Here is a 23,926-nt window from a genome sequence, read left to right on the forward strand (position 1 = left end):
ATTCTGCAGCAGAAAAAAAAAATCACCTCTATGGTAAAATCAGGCCTTCAAGAAAGGTTTCTGTGCTTGGTTGGTGAAGCTGTGCTGAATCATTTACCAAACCTGAGCTGGAAAAAAACATACAGTACTAGCAGAGGTTCTGGACTTTGTATTGCCAGCAGCCAGTCACTCAGAACCACAGGATGCATACAGGGAAGCAGAGAAAACAAACACTGTGGGATGTCCTTTCTACATACTTGATGCTTTTCCCAGCCACAAATACCAAAGTTTGTTCGCTGCAAAACAGATTCTCTCCAAACCAACCTGAACTTTTACCTTATAAGGGTTTATTGTATACGTGCGTACGTGTCCGTTTGCACGTAGGGTGTTGTACAGAAGTAAGGTACGGTTTTGGAGAACATTCTACACAGCTGCTGAGTCCCTGTTATCTTGTGGGGCTGTTGTCTCCTCCAGTCAACAGTAATAGTTGACGGGCGCTTAAAGCAGATGTGGAGAAAAACAGTGCGGTTACCACTTGATCTCAGAGTGTTCCATTCCTCCATTCTGTGCCAGTTTGTCCCTCTTTCGCGCAGACACACTCACACGTGCACATACACAACCTTCGACGGTACGTCTGAGCTGGAATATCGTTGGAATTTGAGTGATTCGCGATCCAAAGACTCTCTTTCTCTGCATAGTTTTGAGATCCTGCAGAAACGTAGCTAAAATAAGGAACTTCGCTGTTTTTCCTCCAACACCACAGTCGACCCGCGCAGGAGGTTCCAACACTCTGGTTTTACTCTGGAGGATATTTCAAACCCGTCCTGTTGATGAGAGGTTTTCGAAAATGTAGTGAGGAAAATGTTTTGCCTGTCTTGAGCTCACGGTTGCCAACTTCTCAGTTATAGGAATAGTAGGAATGTTAAAAAAATAAAGTTCTGTGAAAGTCGAATAGATTTCAAGGCCCAAACTGTTAATGTGATGACGTGGTGAGTTGACAATAGTGCTGTTTACACAAGGATGGAGCTGCAGAAAAAGTTTGGACAGCATTGGGAAAGAGGAAGAACGTCATCAGACAGGTAGAAGAAAGTGATCAAAAAGGCAAAAGTAAATATCAAATCAACGTCTTCTGCCTGTTCTTGTTTATAGAATGTTCTGAATAATTCAACCCTACTCATCTCCACCGGCTTTTGTAATTTGTTTTTGTTTGATTTTCTCAAGTCTGGATTGATTTTTAATTCCATCTTTGTCTTGTCTTTTAGCCTGGCTAGGATTAGGCATCCTGCTAGTGCTATTTGGAGAGGAGTCACTTCTTTGAACACGCGTTGCCAAAGGGTTCTGAATTCTCGCTTAAGTTTGTCACTTAACAACCTGGAAGAGAGAATACAAGGCCACAGCTACATTCTGTTCAAGGTCATAACATTCAGATATCTCTGATCCTGTTTCCCTGCCTCTGCCAAAGGAGGCTGACTCAACAGTGGTGACGCAAGAGCCAGCGATATCAATTACTACTGGCAACACAGCAGCATACCTGAAACTGGATAGCAATAAACACTGACGATGTATTAATAAACATTACAAACACACTAGGTTAGTTAAATGTTCCCAGGATGGCAATCGTGCCCAAAATTCTGCCTTACAGGGAAAAGGGCAGAGAGTTCGCAGCTGAGGTCAGAAAGACCCAGGCAGCAGTTCACAGCGAGAGAACAACACGCTCACTGGGCCGTGCATGCACATAATCAGTCACGCATGCATGTGCAGGTCAAGTCCGTCCATTAGCGTCTGATCGACAGCTGCAGAGCCACATGTACAGGAGGGCTGCGTTCGTGCAAACACAGTCACAGTTCAGGGCTGAGGACGATGACAAATACCTCTGTGAGAGCTAAACAAACTGGGCTGACGAACGGTCCCAGCTATGTTTGGCCTCCCGCTCGGGCCACGCGGTCACGGGTGGCCGGAAGAGGATCTCCATACATGGAGCAACATTTGACACACATTTGGTGTTGAGAAAAAAAACATGACCACAGTCATTCATTAGAAATGACTGGAGCAAGACACAGGTGAGAGCAGGGCAGCAGCTGCTGCCGGCCTATTAACAGCCTCATTAGAACAGATGAAGTCAAATAAATACAATATATAAGTGTGTGAGGAACTATTGTGTCGTCATGTCCATCTGAAGAACAGATGCTTCACAGACTAAAACTCTGAAAATGGAACTTTAAGACAGTCTAACGACCGTCAAGTTTAAGGAGTGAATTATGAACAATATTAATGGGCCACACAGACAGAGACACAGAGACAGGCAGTGCTCTTGCTTTAACGCAGTAAAAATCAATGATTCCAACACTAAGGATATTAATGGTCATCATATGAAGTTTACATGTTTTTGTGTCAGATATGAAAACTCCAGGTACTGATTTTCTTTACTTAGTCCAAAAAACATGCAGAATGGAAATCATTCACACTAAGTTGACCACAGGTGTGAATGATTGTTTGTCTCTGTATGTGGTGCTCTGATGAATTAGCACACCCTCAAGGAAGTACCATCCTTTGTCCAGTTAATGCTGGGACAGTTCCCTCCTTGACCTTCAACAGGATTCAATTGTAAAAGATTGAATTGATTTATTGACGTGTACAGTCTAAACACGCTCCAAAACGTTTGTATCTGATGACGTGAATATGTTGTGACGGCAAAGCAGATCAGATCTGAAAACAACCGACATCATATAACTACTGTGTCATAACAAATAAACACAAAGCATGACTTTGAACTGGTCACTGCTACATGGTTTACACATTCCAGCAAAAATTCATAACAGATCGTTCGAAACGTTCAAAGGATTTTTAATCGGTTGATCCGTATGAGTAAATATGAGTAAACATTACTTCTTGGCTTACGATGCAAGGTAGCAGGCGCGGAGTTAGCAGGCAGTTAGCCACTAGAAAATGCTAATACAAAACAGACAGACACGCAGTACAAAACAGTTTTGGTCAGTGATTGTTGAACCTTGTTAGTTTAAACAACGGTTTGTAGTTCTTTGCTACAACACAGACAAAAAATACCAGTTGGACAATGATGATAAGTCGAAATATGGTTCTATTTTTTTTACCAACAAAACAGTCCATAATTAAGGCCTCAAATTGACAAATGAACTCCTTCGCCTTCAGCACTGGCTCACTGTCATTATCAGTTGTTTTCTAAGACACACGGTGATCATGTTGTCAATAATGATCCCATTTAGAGGTAAACAGATACGAGACTATTGTGATAATGTTCCATTAAAGTGGACACAAAGTGTGATTGACAACTAGATACAGTATGTCTGGAGGCAGGAAACATCTGCAAACCTCAGCAAACAATAATGCCTCTGGTCTCTAATTAGCCCAGCCCCTGGCTGTAGCCATGTGTCTCCCACTGCACGTGTTTGACGGATGGGTTGAATGCAGCGGACACGTTTTGTCGCGTGTTTACTGTATTTGTACAACGACCGATGAAGCTGCTTTTTGTCTTCACAGTTTACTTTTTTTTTTAATCCAATGACTACATTTGTTACTTATACATATGTATTTAATGTAAACCATATGTTAATGAATCCACTCAAATGTCTGCGTTTCAGCCAAATTAAACAAATTCCTTAATTTTTCAAAACATACTGAACCGGCAGCTTCCTTCAAATCTACTCACATAAGACAGTTTGGCTGAAGATTCCTCACCACTTATTCCATATACATTACTATCTATACATACAGATCCCTCCCAACTTTCCATACCACCCCAGTTGGCTCAATCAACCGGCTTTACAGTTACATAATATGATTTACGACAAAATAAAGAGCATGAAACTAAGTTCAGTCAATTACGTCACAACCGTATGTTTAAACTGATTTAAACCAAATGAAATAAAGGAACTGGCTGAAATAAAAATGAGACAAATATAATGATATATATATATAGTATATATACTGTACGTATGTATGTCTATATGGTGTTCTTCATTGCTAAAAGACCTAGGATGAACTTCTGGTCTAAATTAATGGTCCACATACGACCGGTTCTAGCTTCTTTTGCTATAAGTGGTGGAAATGAGGACCAAATGTTCTCATCACCGTGAAGACAGAAACGATCTATTTGTACATCACTGCAAAGATCTTTTCTAATCCCTTAAACTTTGTTATGATTTCCTACTCCGTCTATTTAGAAGTTTCTCCCAAAAGGGCAATGACTCTCATGTTTTTATCAGCAGATGATGTCATGGACCTAATCTGAGAAGATTCTGCAGATGTGAGTGTGTTGAAGTGTGTGTGTGTGTGTGTGTGTAAAGGAAAAGGATTCCCCCGACAAGCCACAGGCGTTTGGCTTCGGAGTAATCACTTCCTTCATTTGGAAAAACTCTGAGATCAACATAATGTTGTTCCACTGTAAGCGGCTCTGACTTGCGTTTGCATTTCCTCCAAAACATGTAACAATATTCCGACTTGACGCAGCAGGAAATAAACAAAAAGGAGAAATGGGAGACAATGGAAGGGAATGCGTGCAAAATGCCACTTGTGTGACAGAACAATCAGTTCACGGCACCGGGTTCACTTAGTCACTGTCCTTGTATAGAAATCAGTGTTGACGTGAGTTTCATACGCCAAACAAGGAGAATTCCATCGTTCCATAACTGGAAACACGCACAATTTTTTGATTCCTAAGATTTATTTTGGTACCCTTCATCATCATTAAATAACTTAAGACAACATATCTCTCTGCTGACTCACTTTCCTTGCCCTTAAGTGTTTTGTTTTTTTTCAAGGATTTGTTTTGAGTGGTTGACCAGTCCAGGGGTTTGAAAAGAAGTGTCAAGAAACTATGCATCAAATTCTGGTACTGCCCGACGGATTCGATGAGTTAAGGTTGAGCTACTTTAAGATTACTGTAAGTGAAGGAGTTCTTCTATGACAGGGGTGTCAAACATATGGTCCACGGGCCAAAACCGGTTCAATCCGGTCCGCATGATGAATTGAAGAAAGTAAAAGAAATGCACAAACACTTCATGTTTGTGATGTTTTGTCAAATGATATTTCATTAAATATGAACATTTTCTAATATACTTATTCGCAGGAAAACAAGAGAGGAGTAAACATGGACATAATATTAAAGTAATTATGTAATACGTCATTCTGTTGGTATTAGCAACGTGACATCTAGAGTAAAAATCCTGATATTCCTTCAACACTGAGGCATCAAACTGGAGCAGTTTCATTTCAGTTTCTTTTTTTAGTTTTTTTTTTAAGATCTTTCTCCATGTTTCAGGTTTCTTCTTTCAACTTTTACAATTTGGCATTTCAACATCGTCAGTGAATACGAGAAGTAGATATAGATTTGTTTTACAAGGTCAAAGGGCGTGAGAGTTTGTGAACTGACCCCAAGTACAGGAAAGCGACAGGTGTCATTTCTACACATTCCTAATCTGTGAGCCTGAACGATGGGGCCATAGATATATCTCTGAGTCATGGTCCATACCGACACCACAGCCTTACATGGTCAGTCTGTCCATACATGTGTGGAGCAGCCACACTGACTCGTACCCTGGAGGTGACAGCAGAGGGCTGCGGTCACATTCCTGAGGAGACCTGGACGCTGTGTCGACATAACATAAGAATTCTGAAGCCGGATGTGTTTAACATGACGTCAACTTAATGAAAGTCCTGAAGTTTATGTAGGGCGGCCTACAACTGCAGTAATAAGATAAATATCACATGACCCAGAGGGGCAGTAATGTCACGTTTCAGTCTGGAGAAGTAAAGGAAGGAAGAAGGAAATAAAAAACGATCAGATAATCAGTCTATTTTTATGTTTCCCAGACTGGTTAATCATTTGTTGTGGGGGAGGCACAGGAAATATAAAAATACCAGCAGGCATCAAGCGTCCATGTTGGACAGTCCGTCAGTCCATGTCTGGCCCAGATGGACAAACAAACATTCACATATTTCTCCAAAAGGTTTAGAAGAATTATGCCATCATTTCACTACACTTAGTAGCACACACGTTCAAATTTGTCAATGTGGGGGGATTATTTTGGTGATTGCTCAACAAACCCAGCCCATACTGGGATTTGAACCGGCAATCAATTGATCTCCAGCCACAGTCTTCAATCGCTGGGTCATTGACTTACCTCAGGCAACATAATGTTTTACAAAACAGAAATCAATCGTTAAGCTACTGGGAAAATCTGGTGAAACAATGACGGGAAATGGGTTTTTCTGAACCACAGCAGAAGCCTTTAAAAACCTCTCTGATTTATAATAAGAACCAATTTGTCCCGGGACACTTTGTAACATTACAGACAGTTGTGGCGGCTGGCCTTTATTGTGTAGTTTAATTTTGAAATGATGCAATACCCACAAGTCAAAGGAAATTAAGTCGCAGCCCATAATGTGAATTTGGGCATTTCATTGTGGTATAGAATATCTCTATTTCATCCTTGTTTCCCATCAGGCCTCATGTGATATGCATGAGCTGTTCTGTGTATGAGCTAATAATTTGCCGCAAAATGTCATTGCCCACAAAATAAAAATCCGAAATAATCTTCGATAATGAGGGGATCAATAAAGACGCCACAGGCTGATTTGTCAGTTGGGCTTCTCAATAGCAGTGACTTATACCACGTAAAAAAACAAACCAGGTTTTATCCAAACTGCAGACCACATCAAACAAATCGGGTTTTATCCAAACTGCAGACCACATCAGGAAAACACAGGTTTCTCAAACTGAGAGTATCATTTATTTATTTTTTTGTAAACCTTAAATGTGATCATATAAAAGCAGACATGCTGTCAGAGAATTGGAATGTGAAATGGAGCACAGTGGGAATGTCTCACAGGCTGTGTCTGTGTGTGTGTGTGTGTGTGTGTGTATATGAGTCCTCAGGTCTGCCAGTGGACAGGTGTGCTTCCTAGGATTGAACAATTCCTGTTATTTCCCAGACAGCCTTATATTAGCGTCTCGTACCCAATCACACGAGAGCGCTGCTAAAACAGCCAGAAGGAAAACGTCCATCAATCAAGAGCCGACTCGTGCCAATTACACACGACACAACACACACACATGCAGAAACACACAACACGGAGCATCAACACAAAGAGCAGAGTGTATTTTTGGAGGGCAATCCTATTTTTCCAGACATGTTTCTGTCATTATCATTCCTGGAGTAGCTCATGTTTGAAGTCAGTGGTCCGTAGAACAGCACAGCACTCGCTCTGTACAGAGTGGGACGGCTACGGAGGGATGATGGAGAAAGCAGGTGCTGAGATTTTGGTGCTACGCTCGAGCTACGGAGAGAAAAATAGAGATCGTCTGAATTCTCTGACCTTATTCCTCTGATTTGTTTATATGATCACTGTCCTTCATCACAACTCTGGGTGGATGGATGGATGGATGGATCGATGGATGGCTGGATGGATGGATGGATGGATGGATAGATGGATGGATGGATGGATAGATGGATGGATGGATGGATCGATGGATGGCTGGATGGATGGATGCATGGATGGATGGATGGATACTGCAATTGTAATACTGCAGCTAAAACTGTGGTCCGGGGCTCTGAAAATACACATATTAGAGAATAGAGAGGAAACAAATTTGTTTTGTACTATCACAGTGTGTTGTCTTGGAAAACCATTCCATTTTAATTATCCCATGATTGACTAAGAAGGTCGTCCAGAAAGGTTTCAATGACAAAACCACTGACCAGTAAAGCTTTTAGTCACCAGATGTCAACACTACTGCTCAGTAATTAATCAGGTCTTTGTCATTTTCCTTTTGTCTGTAAATAACTAATACTTGTCTGGTATTGGCTGCCCTGTGATGATGTCATCACTGTGTTTACTGTTGCTGCTGTAGTTGTCCCCTTCCTCTCTCTCGCTCCCGTCCCCTTCACTGGCCCAGTACCATTACAGATGGAAACAATAAGAGCACAGAAACAGCAAGACTGTTTATTCATGCAACAGGCGCAGTACTCAAACTACACCTTTTCAAAAACAAGTACTGCGTGGTACTACAAGTGCATCCAGACCTCTGAGCGTTTGTCCCAGCAGCCCTTCAGGACAGGATTAACACTGCAAACAGAAGATGTACTATTTAAATTATTTCTGACACACCTTGGAACACCTGCAGTCACGGATGAAACATTGATGTTGTTTTACAAGGGCAAATACTGGTCTGTTGGCTTTGTTAGGGCGCATGATACAAAGGTCACCATGGCAACCACTTTAGAGAAACAATAAAAAAATGAGTTGCCATTTACTTAATTCAGCGGATGACTTTTTCAATTGCATAATGCCACAACCTGAAAATCGACTCAGTGATGAGGCTAACCTAACTTGGCCTAACTCTCGGAGCTCCTGACCACCCAGAGAGAACACCTTCTCCTGGTACCTCCTCCACCTACTTCAACATGCTTAACCAGCACTTATCGTGGCCTCCAGGTGAACATCCCAGCGTGACCTCACACACCTTTTCTCTTTGAAGAGATTTAGAACTTCAAAGTCTCCTGCAGAGGCTTAACCTTTGTCCCTCAGATATAACTTACTCTGGATACGACCGGCCGTGAGTTAACGTACGACCTGCTCTCCGAGGTCTCAGACCACAAGAGTGGCATTTAGTAAAGTTCACTTCACTTCAGTTTTTACACATAGCACCTATGATAATATCTGCCACACTGTTAGCCACATTAGCCAGGAGCGTTAGCCACACTGTTAACAGTAAGTAGCATTACCAGTGCAGTGTAAAAGGTCAAAGGTTTTAATATGTTGATGATTTTCTAGATACACATAATAACAAACACTTTTCTGTGTTTTTTGGAGTGGGGAAATATATTTTGCACTGGATTTACTGTTGCAACATAATAATAATCTGTTTTTCTCTATCTTTATCGATCTGTAAAAATATAAATATATATACTATATATATATTTTACCAATTAAACCTACTGAAATAAATGCAAACAAGTGTACTCCTACATATTAAGCAAACACGTGTATTGTGTTACAGTAATAATTATGAGCTGTACATAATCGCAGCTCAGTTTTAATTAACCTTAAAGCCTTTGGGTGCTTCAGGAATGTCTCCAGATTTGAACACATTCATTCAAATAATTCGGAAGACGTTATTTTTTCATCCATGTTATGCTTTTTAAGAGTAAACATAAACAGAGTGGAAAATCCAGAGTAAATTTCTCATCAGCTCAACAGCTCACCAGTGTTTGTTATTACTGTAGAAAAAGGGGAGATGGAGTGGAAACAGGGATATTTAGTCTGCCACTGTCTGTGTGTTTAAGGAGGAACGACGCTGGTGTCACAGTTCTCTCACAGCAGGCCACAGAAACAACCTGGTTGTTATTGGACGCAACCAGGAAATGAGGAGGTGAGTCTGACGTGGGCCGAGGTCAGAGGGGAGAAGACTGATGCACGCACTGGACAGGAGGAAGGATATTAAATCTAGGATCATAAAAATAAATGACAGGATTGTTTACGTTTATGCTGAAACCTCAAATACTATTAGAATAACACAATGTTTTTTCTACTTGATACTCATGGAGGAACTAAAACCTGGTAACACACTCATGGGTCAAAGACAACTTTTACCTTCAGCCTGGCCACAATACTTCAAAATCAAATATCCCGTCACATGGCCAAGCTCATTTTAGACCCATCTCTTCATCATTGTCTCCTTCATCATCAAGGTCTTCTTTTATGTCCTTCTTCATCGGCTTCTGCTTCCCAGTCTATATCTTCCCACAGCAGATCATCTGCCTCCATCTTACCCTTTTACTAAAAGGTAAATGCAGCCCATTGTGATGCAGGAAAATACTTGAAAATACTTCAAAACATCTCTACACTAATGTCTCGCTGCACCATCACAAACATTACTGCAGCGACACCTTCATCATCCAGAAGTCCAGCCGAGGGTCCTGCATCATGTTTCAAATGATGACTCCTCCCAACAGTTTAGTTTTTCTACAGTATATATTTTTATTTCCCCTGAGACATGCAGAAAGTTCTAGAACGGAGATCAACCGGGTGTCATTTCATGTCACAAATATTGCAGGACGTTTCGTCATGACGCGCTGCTATGATCATTTAGTGATGTTATTATGAGGCAACATGCATTACCACCTTCATCAGTTTAGTCTTCCATCAGAAAAACTAGACGAAAAAAGAGAAGATAAAGATAACTAGTAACCACTGGCCCTGGTACACACACCTGCTCTCTGCTTCCACCATGGATTATAAGCCTCATTTGGGAATTTTCGTACTAAACGAATCTTTTACAAAACAACACCGAGGCTGGAGAAGAACGACCTTTTGAAAAAGATCGGCTTCTTGTGGCGCTAATGTGATCCAGTCAGTTAAACAGCTGACTGACACATCTGCTTCTGTCCATGCTGCTCTTCAGTTTCAGCTTCCTGACCTGTTATCACCTGCAGACACTGTTTCCAGTCAATCTGGACTGTGGGATTTCCCAAAACAATATTTTTTAATACGCTGATTCTTGTGAGAAAAAAACAAAACACACCTTTACGACCCCCCCCACCACCACCACCACCACACACACACACACTCTGGACCTCAACACATGAAATTTCTATTGTGGGTCTGCTAGCCCAGAGCAATTAGATGAGTTTATGGTAAGCGCTAAAGCGGGAGCTTGTCATGCTGTCAGAACTGATTTCCCCCAAACACCGACCTCTCTTCTCTCTTGCCAAAAGGGTGAACGAGGGTTAGGGACGAGCACTAGACAAAGGAAGTGGAACACTTTCAAATGTGCAACCATTCAGTTTTTATTTCCTGTACATCCTGTTGCTATGTGATTGGAGCCAAAACATCGATGGCAATTAAAACCTGATGCCTGGCAACACGAGTGAAACTATACAGACTTTTAGGAACTTGCCTGAAGCAAATCTGAAGGTTTCTGAAGGTAAAAGTTTATAAAAATATTGCATATTTCTCCTATTTCTGCAGTAGGTGCTAAGACAAGTGCTAACACGGGTCCTGAGCCTGTTTTCTTCATCAACTGTAAAGTCAATGATTATACAAAATACGGGTGGAGTTTGATTTGCAGGACACAAGGGGAATGTGAATCAAAACACATTTTCCTGGATAAAAAAATGCAAATTATCATGAGCTCACAACTCAATTTCTTTCATGAATATTAAAAACATAAATCACCGTTGCAGCTCCCTGACAGACCCATGGGTGTTTCCTCACACCACTGTCTGTTTTCTGCTCCACCTTCTCAGGCCTGTGTATTCCCCACAGTCTGTGAAAAAACAAATTCACCTCTTTACCCAATCTCTGCCTGGAAAACCAAACAAACAGCCACACACTGAGTCTTACACTCTTATGTAACCAACAGCAGTGCAGCAGTGGAGCCGTGAACTTGAACAGCCTTTCACTCCAACCATCCCACACACGCCTACAGTTCGTACGTATACAACATCCACCTGCGAAGGAACATGTGATGCGTTCTCACGCTTCGGGGGATTATTCAGCGCCGCCTACTGAAACACGAAGATCAAAGTGAAGCCGTGGTCTCTACTTTGTGTCATGACGCGACAGGAAAACGAAACAAAACATGACAAGTTGTTTTTGTCCGACCTGTGATACACGGCCAGGAATATTCCTGAGTCATCCGGAAGGAAAAATGTGACTGACCTGACATGGATAACACTATTAGAGAAGCCATACAGCAATGAATGACTGGTTACTGTTTCACACGAAAACAAGTCTTCTCTGAAGATGCAAACAACAATGAACCGTTTGGTCAGTCAGAAACATAATTAACAAACTCATTCTAACTGCCCTGACTTTGTTGACCTTGATAATGATATAAATCAACAGTTCAGTCCAGGATAATAAGCAGGCTGGTTCCACATTGTTTTTCAACTGTCCCAGGATTGTCTTCCTTCAAACCCGGAGGACGTCCCGGCAGACAGTTCCGTGCGTGACTGAGGAGAATGTTCTCCAGAGAAGGACTGTGTGTCTCCTTGGCGTGAGAACAGGCCGACAGCGGACATCACACCACACTGTGACGGCCCGGAGCAGACGGGGGAGGCAGATACCTGCCCTTACACCTGCCCCTTCAGACCTCTCACACACTCACACACACACACACACACACACACACACACACAACTCCTCACCCCCCACCCCCAACACGTGAACAAAACATACATGTCTGACCACGGACCCCCGGTCCAAATCCACAGACAATGCTGGCAAATATGTAAAGAAATGGTTCTAACTTTTATTCATTTTTTTAACATTGTTAATGAATGTATTTTCAGTGCTGTATTTTCCCTGGTCTGGTCAGGTCTACACAGAATGTTGGGTACCATCAGGAAATTAATCAGCCTTTATTTAGTTTTTTTTTTTAATCTTATCTTCCTTCCAATTTTTGAAGCCCCCCTGGCGGCCCCCACTTTGAGAACCACTCAGATTGAAAATAGAGTATCAAGTTTTGATTGATCAAGCCGGAGTGGATCAGTGGTAGAATTCCATGTTTGATTCCACCTTCCTCCCATTCCCAGGTCAGGTTGCCTGAGGAAGGCCATCAAACCTAAAATGTTCTGAATCACTAAGACGTCCAGCCAGGACACAGTCACGCAGGACAGACGTGGACAAATTGCACATTGGTGCAAAAGATGCAAAAGATGAGGAGCGTGACCCTGGCCCTGTGCCTCCTGCCTGACTCTGAGAACATTGTGGCACCCAGTCGACAAATACTGTCTCCTGACTCACTGGAAAATACACACCGGACGCTCACATCCCAGGTTGACAAATGAGTGGACACACACACACACACACACACGGGGAGCATGTCTGTGTCAGTCATGTGGAACTGTAGTTCACAACACGTGCCAGACGGTTTCAACCAAAAACAGATCTTCTGTTTACCGATGTGTCTGTGGAGAATTAAACGTACGAATAAAATATTTTGTGAGAATTACGATTTCTAACTCTAACTTTAATCCACCTGGTCCTAGTGTTTTTCACCCTTGGCGCTGGAATTCAAACATGGTCGCATGAAACTTCTAGTCCTTTCAATGAATTATTATTATTTTTCAAATTATGACACACCACGCACAATCTTAAACAACTGTATAATTTGACTTTCGTAATTAGAAATCAAATTCAAATGCAGCATACAAATAAAAAATTAATATAAGTGTCACATTAATGACACTTATAATGTTTTTTTTTTTTCATGATCGTGAGCACATTAGTAAGTCACACATTTCTAGTCTGATTTCTTGGATTTTTTTTCTTTCTTTTTTTTTGCAGAAAACATACCTCTGGTGTGTGTGTTTTGCCGTCGATCAGATCTAGAAATTTACTGTTATAGTTATGGATGTTGAACAAGACAGTTTTGGCTGGACTCCATGTCCTAAAAGCTTTGTATTATTATTAGTGTGTGTGTGTGTGTGTTTTGCCGTCATTAATAAAACAGTGTGTTCAGTGATTAGACTCCATTAAAGATGTTCAAACATCGTAAACATCAAGGCGGATGAATTGCAAAAACTGATTGGCTGATAATGTACCGCAAACACAATGTGGGTTTTTTTTTTATGGCAGAGAAATCAACAGCCTCTGATCGACCACATACATTTCTACCTCTTTACATTTGACAAGAGACAACAAAAGCTCGTTTTGTCGTCTCCTCGACAACTGAACGACCTTGAGATAAAATAATGGATGTTTAGACATCAGTCCTTAAGAAATGACGCAGAAAAATGCACTTTAAACCACAACTGCCACGAGGACTGATGTGTGCAGTTTAGGAGATGAAAGATTTCTTTCATTGCGCAAGTCCTGCGACGGATCACGTTAACGTTGACAGGTGGTATCTGTTTATTTAAAAGTGCTAACAAGACAGAAAGAAGGGGGGGTGAGAGAGAGGAGTAGATGAGTGATGGAAAAAGTGAAGATGAAAACGATAAGACACTCTTTATTTTCTATTTCTAAGAATTTAATCTATGAACTTAACCGCAGACAAGTGCCATTCCTGTCCTGAAGACATTCATCTCAATTAGAAACAATTGGTATTTGCTGTGGATTCAAAGGTGTTCTTAATTAAATTCAGGCGTTATCAGATTTGGTTCACCCACAGCCCATAATACACGACCCAGTGGGTTTGTGGATGTTGTGGGTGAAGTGTTGCATAATCTGAGTTGAAAGATCTGATTTGTTCAACAGATTTGTTCAAACAAAAGCCTTCAAGACGTGTTATTGGTTCATATGTTTTTTTTTTTGTTTTTTTTTAATCAACCCCTGAAGGTTAAATAAGTTTAGAATTTACATGGCACTCATGAAAATTGCGACTTAAAATTTGTCTAAAATAACCTTAACTGGCTGGAAAAAAACTTGTGTTGCCAAAATAAATCTTCACTGTATGAATTTAAAGATATTTTTTAATTATAAATGCATTTTAATGTATGTGCTGATTGTAAAAGTTTAATTGTTTAACAGCTATGATAAAACTACAGAGTTTATCACCATCTCTGCTCCACACAAGTCATTTTTATTGATAAAATAGAGCAAGTTCTCAGAAATCAATATCTCCCCATGTCATTTCTCAGGATAGTTTTTCGACCGTATCCAAGGACGAAAGGTAAAATCTGACATTTTTATGAAATCATCAAATCTCTCCACCACAACCTTGGAACGGAAAAACTGAGCTGTGTCTCCGATCGCGCTGCGCCCTCCCTGACCCCAGCACGGCTCTCCTCCACACTGCTCTGCCTGACTTCCTGTCTTCCACCGCCGTGTCCCTCAAATCAAACCAGACATTCACACACCCACGGTGACGGCCGAGTGTGACCCGGTCACACTACGAGGCTGAGAGGAGTTCCTGTTCACAAGTCTCCCGCAGCAGTCTCTCAGGCTGCTGCACGCTGCTGCCCCGGAGAGGGTGAGGCGCATGAACCCGGGGCCAAATGAGGGCAGGGACTCAAGGTGACAGCAGGGTGGGGAGAGAGGGAGAGAGAGGGAGAGAGAGAGCTGTCTGGTCTGTTCATTCATTCATTCAACACAACACGACTGAGAGATAAAGTCTGGCCACGCGTCGGCCAACCCACACAGAACAATCTGCACCGACAGTTTTTATCGACCTAAAACTTGCTCTTGTGCAAATATCAGCATGGCAGCATCTGTTTGCAGAAGGAGTATTAGCAGTATTGCAGTATTAATAGGCTACACTGCATGATCTTATAGTCCTATTGAAGTAAAGACAACGACACTCCTTCCACATCCGTCCACCTGGCGTTCCTTTTTGACAGGCGACTCATAACTACAGGAGACTTCAGTACGAGTGGCCTACGGCCCGGCAGTGACCCACATGGGCGGATGAAGACGTGACATCACATGTCATGTTCATGGACATGAATACAACACATGTCTCTCTCTGTGTGAATCAACCAGGAAGTCGTTGTACAATCAGTGTCAGTCAATTTGATCACCTCAGTCGTCACAGACCGCTCTCCAGCTGTCGGCTTCCTGAGAGCCAGGGAGAAAACGTGGCAACGCCAGCTTTTCTGTCAGTGCCTCAAAACCGAAGTTCTTGGTTGTTCAACAGTGTCTGAGAGTTTGTTTTGTCAATTATTTGCTGTGTTCAGTCTCACTTTAATGATGTTGTTTGAAATGCGACACAGTCGTTCAGATGGCAGTCCAACTACATGTCGGACTACAGTAAGAAATACACATTTAGTGCAAATTAGGCCAAGAAACACTGCATGGATGTAACTTTTTGTGCAAATAAGCAGGTTAATGTGAAAACCTTATGAAACCCTAAGCTTGGCCAGGACCCTGTGTGAGAGTAAGAATGAGAGACAGCGGAGAAGGGGAGGCAGCAGGATGTCCAGACAAGAAGTCAGACAGACAAACAGTGAAGGGAAGGGCAAGTGAAATGTGGTAGGAATGTGACACGCAGTTGGAGAAAGCACATTGACCCCGGTCCACATTCTGCCGGTGGGTTCCAGGTGTCTCACCCGCCTCTTCATTCACACACGGATGTCAAGATTCCCTGAAGGAAACCAGGTCGGTTCCGTAAGGGAAGTCATATAAGAGCGAGCGTGACGGCAAGAAACCTGCACCAGGAGGCCCAGCAGTCAAAACAAGGCCTCCGCGCCGTCTGCTGAGGCACTGGAGGCAGCTACGTCAGAGGAAAAAATGCTAGCATAGACACATAAAACGGAGAGGACTGAACCTAAATATTATGTCTGTAAAAACATGACCTAAATATTGTCTGTGCGGAGCTGAATTTTCCGTCCTGCCTCCAGCCTCTGCCTGACACCCAGGGCTTTTACACTTGTCTGGACACAGTAACGTTTTAATGACCGCTGTTTTCCAGACTCTGTTAAACTTACAGTAAATACTTACAGCAATATACCATTATGAGGCTCAGTAAATACTGAGTGACATTTCCCAGAGAGTTGAGTCGTTACAGCAGTGGTTACGGGGGTGGGAGTGGGAGAAACAGCTAATGAAAAAAGTAGCTTTAGGTTTTGTGGGTTGAATTAATGACCACTGTTACAGCCATTATCATAATGAGGCCATAATCACCATCGACCTATTGTTAATGACTGCTGTATTCGTTTTACATATTTGTAGATTAATTAGATAAAAGTTTGAACAAATTTTAACCCATGGGCAGAATGAGTCTCAACTGTATAGCCAATAATTTCGCCATCCATCCACTTATCACTGCTCTAAAACTCAATCGATACGCAATTGGTAATTTGCACAGACAGTGGGGAAAAAAATCTTAATTATTAATTACGATTATTCATTATCAATCCTGAGCAACTTTTTGTTTTGCTCTGTCTTTTTTTTGCATCAGACAAAAAAAAACTCCTTTATATAAATTAAATATACTGGAGCCAGCAGCTGGCACATTAAACGCTTCCCCAAACCGCTGTATACTCTGATTACTTTCAGCCCATATTTGTACTGACAAGTATTAACAATGGTATACACAGCCCATGTCTAATTAGAGCTAAAAAACATCACTCCCCAGATCATTAGAGAAACTCGTTTACAGCGGCCGCAGCACTATCACAGCGTTGACTCATTTGTGCAGTAAAAGAACAAGTCGACAACACAACAACGGCCGCTGCTTATCTCTGGTGTTTGGACCGTGCCAAGAATTATTAGTGCATCGTGTCTGGGCAGAAACCAGTTCACAGCAGCAACGGTGAACAAACGCCTGGATAGGAATTCAAACTGGGGTTCATTCAGATAAAAAAAAAAAAGTTCAGCTCAGTTCATCTGATCTTTTTGTCTCAGTGAGAATATGAAACAAAGCTTTATTTTTACAAGACGGAATTATGTTGCAGGTTTATCTTTTCTCAGTGAAAATATGACTGTTTGGGTTTTTTTTTAATATTGTTAAACCACGCCTTCACCTACAACTTCATTTCATCATAATTCTAACATAATTTTGCCACAACTAGAGGGTGTTTATTGGCAAGAATCGATACGGAACGCATTACGATACAAGGGCAACATACAATATATCGCAATATATATTGCAATATACTGTGAAACTATAGGCACCACAATATATTGAGGTTTTTATTTAACAATTTTATTGTAGTAGAACTGTCAGCATTGTAAACCTAAAATGCCTCTATCCACAGCTCCCACCTGAGGTAAATCTTTACATTCTCATCATCTCATCATTCATTTACAAGATTCTCCAGGAAGAGGTTTGTTTATTAAAATTATTAATTCAACCAAGGGCTTTAGACAACAATCCAGAAATCCTCAGCTCACAGAAGAGCGTTCCTTTTTCTCTTGTTTGTTGCGAATGACATTCAGACATTATTACTTTCTAATAAACTTTGATTGAAGAAAAACAATGTCTCAACTCCCAACTGTCTCATTAACGTGAAAAATTAGCCCATCTGTGATGGACGTTACTTCAAAAGACAAAAGAGAAGAAGATTTAATGTGATGGACGTTACCTCAAAAGACAAAAGAGAAGAAGATTTAAAACTCCAGAGTGGAGGAGTTAATCTTTTCTGCTGTGAAACTATAAGACAATCACAGAGTGGGGAAAGGGAAGTAGAAGTGGTGGACGAGGCTGATAAGAGGCTTATATTCATCCAAAACTGACAACAGCGATCCCTCCTAGACTGGATAAGTAGACTTCACATCTCGCCTATATAAATTCTCATGATGCATTGCACACCTGCTCTCTGCGAAGTCTGAGTGAAAGATTTCAGGCACCGGTTCAGAACTTTTTTTTTTCTCTCCTGCAATTATCCAAAGGACTTGAACAAAGTCCAAACGTCTTCTGCCAGCACATATCTATAACTGTCCTGACAAATAATGCAGCGATGAGAATTTAAGACTCTGGAGGAGGATTGTGTTTCTGCTTGTCCTGATTTTAACCATCGACTGCACTGAACTCAAGACTAAAACACCCGCAAAGAAAAGCACCTTCAATCATAAACTGCAGGGGGAAAAAAAGTCCAAAAAACATATATTGTATATGGGAAACAGACAGAGCCAAGAGAGTCAATGGTACAACAGAGTTCACTGTTAAGGTCTGGGAAGATGCAATTTAGTCGACACCCTATCGCCGTTTTCTCTATAACCAGGCAGCTAGCTGATTGCAAAACTGTCACTCAAATATGTACCGTATTTTCCGGACTATAAGTTGCACCTGAGTATATGTAGCTACCCCAGCCAAAGGATGAAAAAACTGCCACTTATAGTTTGGAAAATACAGTAATCCACTCAAAGGGATAACGATTTAAAAAAAAGAAAAAAGTATTTTCTGTTGCAGAATACTAATGTTCAACTAGAGATAAGTAAATTTACACAATAACTTTACCAGATATTTTGTACAAAGATATAAATAAAGATTTTTTTTTTTTTATGAAAATCATCTTGGTCTCCATTTCTAGTCTCATGTGTTTTGCTTTGACACATGGAACCCTTGAGTAAGGAAGGTAACCATGACTGGGAATCAACAGCATGTCCACCATAAACAGTGTAAGGAAGGTAACCATGACTGGTAATCAACAGCATGTCCACCATAAACAGTACTGCAAATATTTGCAAGAGTTTGCATATAAGAAGAAAAAGTCAGTTTATTGAATAATTTTGTGCAGCTTTTATTTGCATATTCACTGGGTTTGTATTCAAATATTGTGCAAACAGGTTTTTGTTACAGGCTAAATATGGCGTGGAAAATAAATGTACTTTTCTGTATCTGCAAACACATTATGTGCAAAAAGCAGGATACAAAGGACAGAAACTTAAACACTGCTCTGTGCTTAGAGTATGTGGAAAATGTCTTGATGCAAATGCGACAAACGGCGCGCCATTACGTAAGTCGTGGGAATGAAACTCATAGACCCTTCAGCAGAAATTTAATGTGGTGACTGGATGCAGCAGCAGCGGCAAACTCTCCAATCAATACCCCGACTGCCAGTGGAGCTGGGAGTCATTAGCACCAATGAGCCAAGTGGAGTGAGTGTGATGTGGAATGACAGGCTCTCACAGATGCTCTCCAACTGTTTCCCTCATTGTCATTCAAACCCAGCAGTCGCAGTCACACTAACCCAACACAGCTACCCTACATTCTCACTGGGCAACTGTGAACTGAGAAATCCTACCAGTCCAGTTGCCCTTGTTGCAACTACTTCTCTCAGACATGTTTACATCGATTGGTTTGAAGACGTCACATGACTCTCAGTAAGACAAGGTTGAATGCCTTTCTCATGACAGGTGTATTATTATTTGTTACAGAGCACCATGTGATTCAAACACAACTCATGCTAATTTTTTATGTCACACTTGAGCAATAATCAAAACTTAAAACATATGTTGCCATTTGGAGCTTAAGGATTGTCCCAGGGCCACATCGGCATGTAGCCACTCTGTGTGATTCAGTATCATTTGTCCTGCAAAAACTTTAAAGTAACATTTTGTTCAACTCAACAAAATCAACATTCTGCAAAAGTGTGCATCTGGTAAAGTGTGCAGTAATGTACGGTAACAACACAGATCACCTCCAGTATCTAGTACACAACTTAGTTAATACTCAGGTTGCAGCGTGTTAATTAAAAATTGGGTATAAATGGGTAACGTCCCCACTCCCTCCCACTGAACACCCCCCCCCCTCCTCCCCCCACCACTTTCACATCAAAACTTTTCTTTTTTTTTTTCTGTATATGGAGGCATGCTGTCCCCTTCTCCTTACCTCTCCCCTCCTGCTCTCGGCTCCAGGTCTGGTGATGAGCGCCGTGTCACCGCACACCACGGCTGCGTCCTCCACGAACACGCAGTCCGGGAGCGACTCATCCGCGGGCAGCTCCACCACCTCCAGCCCGAACGTTGTCCTCAGGATTTCCTGGTATTTCTCGTGCTCCCTCCGCGCCTGGACCACATCCACCTCCGACGGGCAGCTCCGGAGCGCCTCTTTGGCCAGGGAGGCAGGGATTCCCCGGACGATTGCGTGGGTGTAGCGACCAAAATCTGCAATCCTTGACGCCATGCTTTGCTCCCCGGTGACTTGGAAACGGTGATCTGGTCTAAAAATAAATAGGGGGTGAACTCAGAGACTGGATGGGGGAGGCTAGTGTCAGTTAACCCGGTGCTGCCTGGTGTTGTTTGTTGATAAAAAACCTGGATGCTGCTGCTGCTGCTGATGCTGCAGATGCTGCTGCTGCTGCACAAACACAGTGTCACAGTCACTCCTGATCCAGACCTGATCCACAACTCGTCAGTGACGCGCAGCCACAGTCACGTGGAGCCAGTGATTGTTTGAGGTGTGACAGTCGTAGTCTTCGTACTCCGCGTCCAGTTTGCAGTTTAAGCCGATTGGTGCAGAGAACAGACCGGAAACAGACCAAACACCAGACAGCTGTCAATCAGTCACAACCTGGAGGGAAAGGGGTGTGTTTTATAAAGTAAATAAGTACTTTGAACTGGTATATGGTGATTCAGTCATTGGTCAGAACTGTTTCACCCCCTCCCCCCTCGCACACTCCACGTGCTTTCAACCCTTGTTACCCTTTTGCCCCTTCAGTCACTCACTGACAAATTCAGTTGTATTCGTTAATATTAAACTTATATAAAATAGAAACAAAGGTGATTTTATTTCAGCTCTTCAAATTCATGTAGCAGTAACAGCATTTTACATTTTGAATTCTTAAATCAACCAAACCTCTCTTTCAAAATATGATTTTTTTAGAAGGTGATTTCGTCTTTGATTTGTCATAAAATATAAATATTTATTATTATTTACCCTGGTAAAATGAAGGTTAATTACAAGGTTACAGGCCCAGTGGTGCCCCCTCAGTACTGTTGCATGACCAGGTGTGGCCTATGAAAACCTCAGGGCGGCACACCACAGTGGTCATCCTCAGGGTTACCCAGGTTTGATTGATCAGTTGTGTCACTGTCTCCTCTATCACACAGTATCCATTACCTGTGTTTGGTCCAAACAACTCCATTAACATAAAAATAAATAATAATAATAATAATAATCAGGTGACCAGAGGGATGGGATGCAATTTTGCAATGGTGGTCTCGCAAAAATCAAATTTCATTGCTTGGATTTAAGGACATGTGTGGACTTTTCTATCAAGTTTAAGGTTGGATTTTCTCATAAAAAAGAGTCTTTTTTTGGTGGATTTTGCTGAGTAACTTGGTGTTTAATGCCTTGCCCAGAGACACATCAGCACAAGGGCCAGCAGTGAATGTAGTCAAACCCCTGACACTGCAATTGGAAGTGGACTACAGCTTCTCACTAATGCACAGTACGGACACTGCCAGGACAATGGGTCAAACACCATGACAGACCATGTCTATAATGAGTACTCTCAACATCATACTGTACGGATGTGAACCACCGGCCTCCAACATCTCACCTTCATCTCATTTCTACAACCGCACTCAAATACCTGAGAACACAGAGTTACGCCTGGTTTTAACAAACCAAAGAGATAAAAGATGTGTCCGGAGTTCGAGAGCCGCTTCTGCAGTGTGTGAAACATAAGGCAAGCAGAGTGTGAACGGAATACGTGCGTATGTTTGTGCGTATGGAGGCACTCGGGTTATATTCCCTGTGGTGAGATCTAAGAAACGGTTCTGGGCCTGGTGAAGCCATCTGAATGGATGGAATGTTTCTACAGACGTCCCAGAAGCACATTCTTCCACAGCAGGACCTCGGTTTGTCTTTTCTTGTTCCAGATTCACTCAATTATCCCCGACTGCTCTAAACATTCCAGGAGCCCTACATTCCTTTTTCCACTCCAGCCAGGATCAACAACCACCACCCTCCTCCTCCTCCCTGGGCTAACACCTGCCCCCACCCACCAACGCTCTTCTTTTTCTTTCCATCATTCCTCATTGTGGATGGACGTGGCCCAAGAAAAGACCCTCTATTTTCTCCTTTTCTCTCCGTGCTGAGGAATTTGGGTTCGTTTGGATGAAGGAAAAGCCCTCATAGCCCAGGCACACCTGGCTGGTACACAGTGTAGCTATAAATGAAAATGAGTGAAAGCAGACACGATGGTCCAGCAGATCTTTATACGTCTGGTACGACCCAGCTCAGGGCGGGACTGTAGACGTCTATAGAGACACACATGTACATGATTACACAGGTGCTCTGACCATGTTCACCCCCCCACCTCCTCCAGAGAGTTCTTAAAGTAATTAGAGTGATGACAGAACGAGAGATGGAACGATATGCATGGTATTCCTAGATGTCACGATTGTGTACAACACTTTTTCTTAAAGATTGACTGAAGTAAGAGTTCATTTTTATTTTGCAAATATGGGAAACGAGCCTAGCCGTAGGCTATATAAGTAGACTAGAAGCGCAGCATTGTTGTTTTTTTTTTTTGGGGGGGGGTCTTTATGGGTGAATAAAAGTTCTTCTCACTCAGTTCATAACATCAGTTCAGTTTTCCTTAAGGGTTCATGGCCTGCCTATTCAAATGGTGACACGAGGGCTAGATGTAGCCCAGACACAACCTCGGAGTGGCCCAGTCTACGGTCATTCGAGAAATGCGGAGAGAAACTGAAAAACCACGATTGATTTGGCGACTACCTAGCCTAGCAACATGCAAGGCATGACACAGTCACATGACCCTCAGAGAGCATACACATAAAATGATCAGTGACAAGACCAATGAGTGAGTATGAGGAAGTACTGAAGGCCTTCAAATGTAGTACTAATCACAAAAATATTTAACCCTAGAAATATGCCGTACTTAATCAACAAATCAAAGGTTGCGGAGGGAAACATTCCAAAGAAATCAGAGAGAATCTTTGATCTTCGGATATGTTCCTTTAGATCTCGGCTCAGGGTTTACCACTGACTCATGACGACCCTCATTAACCCAAGAACAGCCCATAATGCATCAGACCTGTATCAGCTCTGAAGCCTGACAGGATACAGGAAGTGTTGTTCATACTCAACGCATACCAGTAGTGATATTTATTTTAAATACACTTCAATGGAATGTGTTACATAAGCACAGACGATTGTTCTGTTTCATCTGTCACTGTGACAACGCCGGGGGGGCAGATATTTACTCGCCTCCGACTTCCTGAGGACCATTTCTGTCTCGTCATCAGTGAACGCTGCTGGCTGAGGCAGACTCTGACAGTGGGTTTCCATTACACACAGCCGTAACACAGTGTCATAAAATGAAGTCATCAGTGGAATCACAGGAGTCCAAGCTGAGGCCGTGTTACAGCATAAGAAATAATCCAAATTACATTTTCTGCAAAAAGGAAAGACGTCCCATCCTCCGTGTGTGTGTGTGTGTGTGTGAGTGGAAATAATTATGCCCAGACAATTACATCACGGAGCCTCATGTCCAGCTTTTGGAACATTTCCTGAAATGAGTGGGTAATTATGGAATGAATGTTATTCTCC

The 23,926-nt window shown here is 42.0% G+C and overlaps 1 protein-coding gene across 3 annotated transcripts in view; it reads right to left on the reverse strand.

The window, feature by feature from the left end:
* Positions 1 to 23,926, reverse strand: part of ddah1 (dimethylarginine dimethylaminohydrolase 1) — a 54,675-nt gene that overhangs the window by 28,128 nt on the left and 2,621 nt on the right. The window contains exons 2-3 of one of the 3 annotated variants that reach the window (XM_025064638.1): positions 20,662 to 20,917; positions 20,237 to 20,567 (exon numbers count right to left, since the gene is read on the reverse strand). In XM_025064638.1, the coding sequence (XP_024920406.1) occupies positions 20,237 to 20,530 (294 nt within the window). In that variant the 5' untranslated portion in view covers positions 20,531 to 20,567; positions 20,662 to 20,917. Of the gene's footprint in view, positions 1 to 20,236; positions 21,061 to 23,926 lie in introns of those variants that run through there. The other 2 variants (XM_008334095.3, XM_025064633.1) reach the window with 2 other exon arrangements.

The sequence above is a fragment of the Cynoglossus semilaevis genome, chromosome 2, assembly GCF_000523025.1.
Source record: "Cynoglossus semilaevis isolate Cse_v1.0 chromosome 2, Cse_v1.0, whole genome shotgun sequence".
Taxonomy (NCBI): domain Eukaryota; kingdom Metazoa; phylum Chordata; class Actinopteri; order Pleuronectiformes; family Cynoglossidae; genus Cynoglossus; species Cynoglossus semilaevis.